The sequence below is a fragment of the Musa acuminata genome, chromosome BXJ2-8 (genome assembly GCF_036884655.1).
Source record: "Musa acuminata AAA Group cultivar baxijiao chromosome BXJ2-8, Cavendish_Baxijiao_AAA, whole genome shotgun sequence".
Taxonomy (NCBI): Eukaryota; Viridiplantae; Streptophyta; class Magnoliopsida; order Zingiberales; family Musaceae; genus Musa; species Musa acuminata.
This window is the reverse complement of record NC_088345.1, coordinates 3,136,816-3,145,709: the sequence shown is the minus strand read 5'-3', so window position 1 is coordinate 3,145,709 and position 8,894 is coordinate 3,136,816. Positions and strand designations below refer to the sequence as shown.

Genomic DNA, 8,894 nt, shown 5'->3' with positions numbered 1-8,894 from the left:
ATGGAATTGGCATTGACTAGGGGGGATGTAACTTAGAATAGTGGTAAGAGGGTAGATTTCCAAGATATGCCCTATCAAAAACATACAAAAGAAAAGAAAAGCGTCGTCAGGAAGGGATGAAAAGGAGCTTTGGGGTTGATTCAAGGAGCCATATGTGTGGCTGGCTTGGAGATTCATAAGAGAATAAAAGAATCTGTTACCCCAAGTGGCATGAAGAGACTAACCAATATGAGATGTACATAAAAGTCCAAAACGAAGACGTCACACGAAACTGTAGCATGCAACTCTCACAAGCTGTACGCCCATTGGATCGGAGATGAATAGCCATATTTCAATGTTATCATGTTAATATGACTATAATCATATTATCATGCATGCAAAGTCATCATTTATCTATCTTAATCATATCAAACTAAAAGGGTGTGTGAGTCTTCTCTTCCGTGTGGAATGTGCAATCTATTTAATAGAGAATCTCTTGAATCAAGGTTGAACATTTATGTAACAACACGTCGAACAGCATAAGCTGACGCATATGCTGTACTGAAATTGGTGGTCATTATAAATGGCCAACATGGCGGGACGTATCAATCACCTCATATCCGCGTCCTCCATGGGTCCTACGGAGATGGGAGACACACCCACCGTCCGTTGTGTGTTTGGTGGGCCTCGTGCCCCGACGCACATACAAACAAAACAAAAGGCTAAAAGGACCAAAATTAGGGTGCCCCCATCTCCCCTCATTCACTCATTTGAGCTTCCATCTTTCTCTCTCTCTCTCTCTCTCTCTGACTGTGCGTGTCACGTCACTTCTTCTTTACATGTCTCTCCACACATGAAAGGTTTCAGAAAGCATGCATGGCTTTTGGTGCGTTGGCTTTTCGTTGATCCCACACCCCACATGCATCCATGCAGGCACCAACGTGCACCCCTGACCACCACCGCGGCCACGTCCCCGCCCCATCGCGATCTCCTCCGGCCAACTATAGTCCAAGCTCCCATCCTGGCCGTCCGATTCCCCCCCCACCCACCTTCACAAGTTCCCATGAGAAGCCGGTGATTTGAATGCGGATGCCACCCAACAACCGAGGCTCACTGCACGGCTCCCAACCTTGGCACGCTCCCATGTTCTTCCACCCACCTACCCACTCATCTCTCTCTCTCTCTCTCTCTGACCACATTCCTTACATCTTCTTCTTCCCCCTCACTCACCACCTTTCACTGCACTCTCACATTCCATTGTACCTCCCATAGAAAAATAAACTAACGTGTGAGAGAGAGAGGAGAGCCTCCGTTTGTTTATTTCTCTCATCCCCATATTTTAGGGTAAATCCTTTTGGCATTTGTGAGATATGGAGATCTAGCTTTTGATTCCACTACCGGTAGGGATTCAATGAACAAAATCTCCTTCCAAATCTAGTTAGATTTGCTTGGTACATTCTTGAAATGCTAAGCCATGGGGCTAGAGAGCTATGTCTTGGGTTTTTGTTGAACTGCCTCTATGCCATTCTCTCCTATCTTATCTTTTTGTTCCGGTCACATGTAGGCAGCCATAAGACAATGCGTCCTGCTCCTGTGACCAAACGAGTGGGCTTGTTGGCTAATCTCATAGTGGAGTTCTATTGTCTTAACACTCCGTGATACAAAGTCGATTAGCTTCAACATGCGGAAGCTGTTTAGGAGAGAAATCTCCATCGCCCTGTGGAGTTACAACGACTCGAAAAAGTCATGTTTTTGGATCAACCTCAAACTTCAAAATCATGCATCGGAGTTGGGAGATTTTGTAACCGGTCAGGATCCAACTTTGACATGGGTGTCTGGGTTCCATCTCGAGAGGTGGGCCCACGTCTGATCTAGTCGGACTTGGTGGTCCCAGTGGCATCATCCTTTTGGCACAAAGAATCCGTCATTTTGAAGGGATGACCCATGTGTTAGAAAGAGATGCACACTGCGAGCATCGTTAGTTAATGAGGAGGGGGGTGGGAATCTTTTGGGAGTGGCCTTGGGAGGCAACAACAGCATATGACTGGAATGGGAGGCAGGGCCGCAGGGGCGTGTACGACTCGCCCTGCAATAAATCTGCTGTGGTTTGGCAGTGACAACATGGGGCACTTTGTGTTGGGCCAACCAATGAGGACAAAGGGATATGGAAAACAGAGGTCCCATGATTACATCACCCCTCCCCCTTTGAATAATGGTTGGTCTTCTCGCTCCCTCCTGTGCTCGGGATGGTGAAGCGAAGCCAAGCCAAGCCAAGCCAGAGATTAAGCCATCCTAATTCTCCTGTTTCTGACATGGGGAGAGGTGCCCACCACCTCACATGGCTCTTGTTGGATTTGTGGATAAGAGGCAGACAGAGAACAAACTTTCTATTGGGAGGGAGTCAGAAGTGGGAATAATTAATGGAGGCTGCAGCAGCAAAACCATGAAGCACAGACTCCCGTGTTGGCAATTATGATACCTGATGTCATCTTATCAGGACGGACACCCACACACACACTTGACTGTGTGGATATATATATAATCTATCTTTCCAGTCACTCTATCGAAGTCCTGAACCCAACCGAAGTTGAATCACAAGGTGCGAGTCCTCGTATCGACTGATCCCAGTGACGTCTCAGGTAGGTCATGTAATATTCTGCAGAGGGTGAGGACAGACAGGCTCTTGGCAGGTCATTGCATCTTCCTCCTGATGATCGCTAAGAAGCAAACACAAGGAGGACATGAAGTATCTTGAAGGTGAAGAATTGACCCACTTGCCAGTTCTGTAGGATAGGAACAGCAATCCATGTGACATCCCTTGCATCGGATCTATGCTATCACTAGCCATATGTGATCTCATACGCTTGAAGAACACCATTGTTCAATGTCCATCAGAGAATGTGCACGCTTGAAGGGGTGCTTTGGAAGGCAAGTTTGGGCAAGATTTCCAAGTAAAATGTCAGGCATAGAGTAGCTAACTAACTTCATGTCTCATGCATCCAGATCATTGTCCATTGTTGCAGGACATCAACACTGGAGATTGTCCGGTGGAGCCCAGATGGGAGTTACTGTGTGCATGGGGAATGCAGACTCTCTCATGCTTTACCATATAACCACAGGACAACCGTAAGACAACTGTCAGCCTGCGTGGATACTGATTGCTCCCATCCAACCAATAGGAAATAGACAGGTGTGCCAACAGCAGGGCCTCCTGCAATGGGGGACACCAAAAAGAGAAGTCGCTCATTTACTGGGGGCTCTGGGGTCATCAGCTCTCAATCAGTCGAGCTGCCACACCTGGCATCTACTCGGTGGCAATGGTAATAATGTCAAGCGAGCAGCCACTGCTCGCGAGACCATCTGCCTGCAGATCAGCTGTGCTAACACATTGCCATGTTCCAGAGTATGAGTTGATCCCATGCAAGAATGAGCAATCTTCCATGTTCCAGAAAGCTGCTTCTGCTGCTCACCTTTCCCGGCCCGTGTCTGTTTAGCAGGAGGGTGTTGTCGATTAGATTCTCAAGTGAGTGAGCATCAGGAAGCAATGAAACCAATTTGCAGGACCATCAGCGGGCTGCATGTCTTGCAATGATGCGCATGCTGCTTGCTGCCCCCTAAAGCTTCATGAATTGGATGCTATCCAGGGATGAATGGTCCCGACGGGCAGAGACTCTTGGGAGGTAGCCGATGGATAGGGCCTTGTCCATGGGCACCTCACTCCCAATAATTCATCTGTACTGTTTGATTAGTAGGATTTACCAACTAAGGGGTTGATGAGTATTACCGCGCAGCTAGCAGTTTAAATGCGGTTTCAGATGACATCAGTTGATTGTGCGTGTGACAGAGGAAGGACAGGCATTGAAAGAGAGTGAAGAAGCATGCCGCATGTCCTGGACCGATGAGCGGAGTACCTTCAAAGGCTTCATGGGCTTGGATCTTAGCTGAGCATGATGGTCCCACAAGTCTCCTACTCCCAGGAGGCGCGTGGCAGCTTGCTCCCAGTGACCTCCTCGATGTCAGCCCAACTCACTGCTGAGCCCCACGGCCCCACCCCCAATTCCCTACTGGTAAAAATTCAAAGAATTGCATTTGCATTAGACCGCTCACAACCAGACAATAAGAAATACAATGCACAAAGAATCCACTTACCGTCAGCTTTGAATTCTTTGAGACGAGCTGTAATACACATCGGTATGAAGTGAGGAGAAACAATATAGCCCCACAATTCTGCCATGTTCAATCAATTATCATCAGGTTGGCTTTTGTAGTTTGTTTCAGGAACATATAATCTGACAGCTTCTTCTACCTTGTAGCGAGGCAACAATAGATGAAAAAGGAGAGGCCCAGCTTGTTGGACCTAGAAAGAAAGAACCCTGCTAATTCAAGAGTTAATTTCTATGAATCTAAAACAACACAACACACTCGCGAGCAAAAGTAACTCCAGAAAAACCAGAATGACATTAAAACACCCGAAGATAATGATGATCACATTTAAATATAAACAACAATTCACATAATAGATTTGATGGAGAAACATAAAAACAAAAAAGCAGATATGAACCCACTATTTTTCATTTTCAACAAGAGAAAAACAGATCAACTAAGTAGTGCAAACCCAACACTAGTTCTCCATGACAAGTGTGATAAAACCACATTCTATTTACCCCATGGTAAAAGACCAAAGGTTATCTTAACCATGTTATATCTATAAAAACTGGTCCGTGAACCAATATTCTCGTTTACATTAACAATCAACTAGCTCATAAAAAAGCACATCACGTAAATTCTCCTCGGAGATCATCATGAAAGAACAAGCATTACCTAAATAATATAGAAGATAATAAGCACTAACCAGGTATAAACAGAGTGCCAGATGTTACCATGATTTTCCTTTAGATCTACAGGGAAAACCAGAAGATGATAGCTTAATGTACGGAATGAATCCTGATATGAGACGGTGTACATCAATCTGTTGACCGCCCCAAACCCATGCACCTTGCACCCCCCTCATGACTTGAACGCTTACCTTTCAATCCTTTCGCTCAAATCAAAATTCTGTAACATAAATTTCTGAGAAGTAGTTGATGTTAGCATATATGCTAAATAAATATTAAAGCTAAACAAAAGTCTTGACACTGGCGGCTAATCCCAGAAAATCTAGTAGGAAGACAGTCATCATTTTGCTCAAATAATCCACTTTAGGTTTCACAATTGAAACAACAAAATCACTGATCTAACGAAGCACACGTATCCACTAACAGCAAATCCATCCAACGAAAATGACACAGTCACTCTTTCGAAGACTTGTTAATGAGGGACTTGTGAATGTGGGGGATGACTCCACCACCAGCAATAGTGCCCTTAATGAGAGTATCAAGCTCCTCATCTCCTCGAATGGCTAGCTGAAGGTGGCGTGGAGTGATACGCTTCACCTTGAGATCCTTGCTCGCATTCCCAGCAAGCTCCAACACTTCTGCTGTCAAGTACTCCAATATTGCTGCTGAGTAGACAGCTGCAGTTGCTCCAACCCGACCATTTGCTTGAATCCTCAACTTCAATTGCCGATGGATACGGCCAACAGGAAACTACACATATCATCAGTACAACAACAATAAGAGGCACGCAAACAAGGCATCTTAACACATGCAGATGGCAAATCCAACCAAAAAATAAGCACCAAAAGGTTTGCTTCCCCATTTACTTGAGAGCAACCACTATCCAGATAAATTTCATTGACCTCACATGGCAATCACACATTGGATTGGAACCTTCATACAAACTCCCCATCTTTAAATAGATAGGACCTACCCTCAACTGAACCACTGTAATGTGATTCCTCAACTGAATAAAGATTAACATGAAACTAGTTCGACAAGGAAGAGCTTGGTCAATTACTTACGAAATAGAAGTTACATAAACAACTTTTGAAATGAAACTGATCTGACAATGCTCCGATTTCAGGAACAGTACTACAAAAGCACACGCTCTCTTACTAAAGGCAAACAATTTGAATCAATCGAGAAAACTATAACAAATATTGAATAATAGTACACAATCAAGTCTATTAATCTAAAGTGTTGCTATCGTTTGGGTAAAAATAACTAAAAAATTCGTTTTCAATAAATATTCATCAAAATAAATGTCCAAACAATCAGAATTTCATTCAGAAACACAAACCCAAAAGAACAACCGATCGCATTGCAGAATTGCATCACTACCAGAACAACATTTATTAGACCATTCGACAAAACTTCTCATGACTAGCCCATCCAAAAGAACTTTTAATACAACGAGAGAACTTTGTTCTTGAATGACCCATTCACGTTCAGAATGAACTGTCGAAAGCATTTTACATATGGAACAATAAGTTAGCCCAAGGTGTTTACGGTTATGGCTAGCTCAACATCATATTTTCCATAAGCAATTGCCTAATAGCCCCAGCAAGTAGCTAGGCAAAAGACAAATCACATGACTTTCACATCGTATGACTGAACCATCAAATATGCACAAATTAATAGAAAAACATGCATATATACACATGTACATACTATATTTATCTATGGACAAATTCTATGCTTGCAGTAGTACATCTGTATGCCACAATCTTGCAAGTGTTTTCAAATATAAATGCTGTGACAATAAAAGTCTAAGGCACATTAAAAAGTAAATTGATGGGGACATGTCCTTGCAATCCAATTGCAGAGTACCATGTAGCACAGGGTAACATGTCAATGCAAAAGAGCAACAGTCTCCTCCAAATTCATCAGATAAGTCAAATTCATCGACTGAAATGACTATGGCTCCGGATTATGAACCATTAAAGATCTTATCATTAAGATGATTAATCAAAGAACAAAAGGATCAAACTCCAAGGGGAGAAGGCACCACAGATCAACCATATTTTCTACAATGCTTCACTCATGTTTGACTAAACAGTGGAGGCAATAAACGATTTGATATAATTCTTATAACAGCATGAAATTATGCTCTACGGTCCAATTCAGTTTAAGGATTATAATTCCAAGGATAGAAGCAATAGCCCATGTATGAAATAGAAACGTTGTTATATCTGCAGTGTCTGGCTGAAATAGGGATAAGAGAAGAGTACGAATACAAAAACGAACAGGCATATGGAACCTCAATAAAGGAGGACAGAAGAGGAGAAAAGGATTAAACTAGGAATTAAAATGTAGGTATAATTAAGTTCCACCATGTCACATAGAACCTGTATTAAGAATTGGGCAGCTCAACGTCACAAGGATACTTTAGTTGACAATTTCCTGAACGAACTACAACTTCTATGATTAGTATCACTACACCAGGAATACCTCCCAACCAAATTAGACCCCATGTTCGAAACCACTTCGAACAAAAGAAAGTAGCGGACACAAAGATTTTCCTCACTGACTACGACCTAAGCTTATCAATAACAACACTTCAAAATTCCCTAACCTCTTGTTTGTCTGGGTGTGCTCAGGTAAGAGAGAAAAAAAGGAAAGAGGGAGGCAATCTCAAATGCAAAAAATAAGGCAAATAGTTACCATATAAGAAAATCTTTATACCCATATAAAGTAATGATCTTATATGAATGACATTAGCATTCCAGTTATCCAGATCCCTCCCAACACAACCAACATCACCAATCTTTCAAATGTAAACAACACGTTTAATAACTACAATTCCGGAATCAGTACCAGAATAACTCGACAACAAGTAAAGAGACACACGAGTAAGAAACGGTTCCATGTAATTCGCCGATCAAAACCGACGGCGGAGAAAGAATATGAGGCAGATCAAAACCGATCTCACCTGCAAACCGGCTCGGGCAGACCGGGATACCGGCTTCTTCTTGTCCTTGTCCTTGTTCGCCGCCGTCGTCTTCGCCGCAAGGAGCCCCTTCCCTCCCTTTCCCGCCATCTCTTCCAACTTCGCAAAACCCTAGCGGGCATCGACCAACACCCGATCAAAACGAAACAGCCTCAAAAAGGCAAAGCAAAACGCTAGAAACCCTAAAAACCCACCAAGAAAAACTCGTTCAAAAGAAAACCAACAAGAAATACAGGGGTAGGACAGAAGAACCCAAACTCCGTCCGCGAAACCTCCAGATCTGGTCGCAAAGAGGGAAGGGGCGAAATGGTAGGCCAGATCAGAACCGAAGGCGGAGAAACCCTAATCGATTCGAGCGCAAAACCCTAGATCCGAAGCACATTAAGAGGGGGAGAGAGAGAGGTAGCGCAAGGGGGAAGTTTACCTCCTCCTCGTCCTCCCGCTTTCTAACTTCGAGGGGTCGAAGCGAGCGTGGCGTTTTGTACACACGATCACTCGAACGGATAGGAAGACGAGGGCGTACAAATTCCCCAAAATAGCCTCAACATATCAGTTAATGACAGAAAATATAAAGTGCGTGTAGGTGTTTAGAGAGTATAAAAGACGAAGGGTATGATTGGGTAATAGAGTCGATAAACATTTTGATGACCAAAATAGCCTCGACCGAGTGCGTTTCGTGACTGGGCCTCGTCAGCAAAACTCATCCGGCCCATATTCTTAATCCGACCCACTCAGACGATTCCACGTCGATTGAACCCGATAACCGATCCGAATACGGATCCTAAGAAGGTATGATTTATATGAAAGCTAAAACAATTTAAGATGCATGCATATTTTGGCCCCCAAGATACACCAAGTTAGAATCCGTACCAAGATATTATTCGGCACGTCATGCCTTATGAACCCCAAGATACGCCCAGTCAGAATTCGTACTAAAGCATTGCTCTGCACATCCACCATGCCAACCCGCGTACGATCGACCCACGTATAGTAATATAAAGACCTCTGGCCAGCATCTGGCCAGAGAGGGAAAAAAGAGGTGGAAAAATCAATTGATCACTCCACTGACTTGCTCGTCGGAGGGGTCT

At 43.7% G+C, this 8,894-nt stretch overlaps 1 protein-coding gene across 2 annotated transcripts; it reads right to left on the bottom strand.

The window, feature by feature from the left end:
* Positions 1-5,122: 5,122 nt before the first annotated feature.
* LOC135618692 (probable histone H2A variant 3) lies at positions 5,123-8,339 on the bottom strand. Of its 2 annotated transcripts, none has more exons than XM_065119840.1 (3): positions 8,231-8,339; positions 7,789-7,917; positions 5,123-5,564 (listed from the first exon to the last, which is right to left on the bottom strand). In XM_065119840.1, the coding sequence occupies exons 2-3, from the start codon at positions 7,894-7,896 to the stop codon at positions 5,268-5,270; spliced, it is 405 nt and encodes a 134-aa protein (XP_064975912.1). In that variant the 5' UTR covers positions 7,897-7,917; positions 8,231-8,339; the 3' UTR covers positions 5,123-5,267. The 2 variants fall into 2 exon arrangements, with proteins under 2 accessions (XP_064975912.1, XP_064975911.1); XM_065119839.1 differs by having other exon boundaries at positions 8,001-8,261.
* Between the last annotated feature and the right edge of the window lie 555 nt (positions 8,340-8,894).

Bases quoted from the DNA above. Each gene is read 5' to 3' on its own strand.
- LOC135618692 (XM_065119840.1), bottom strand. From the start codon at position 7,896: ATGGCGGGAAAGGGAGGGAAGGGGCTCCTTGCGGCGAAGACGACGGCG. The intron at 5,565-7,788 runs GTGAGATCGGTT...TGATATGTGTAG, and splicing joins CTGCCCGAGCCGGTTTGCAG to TTTCCTGTTGGCCGTATCCA.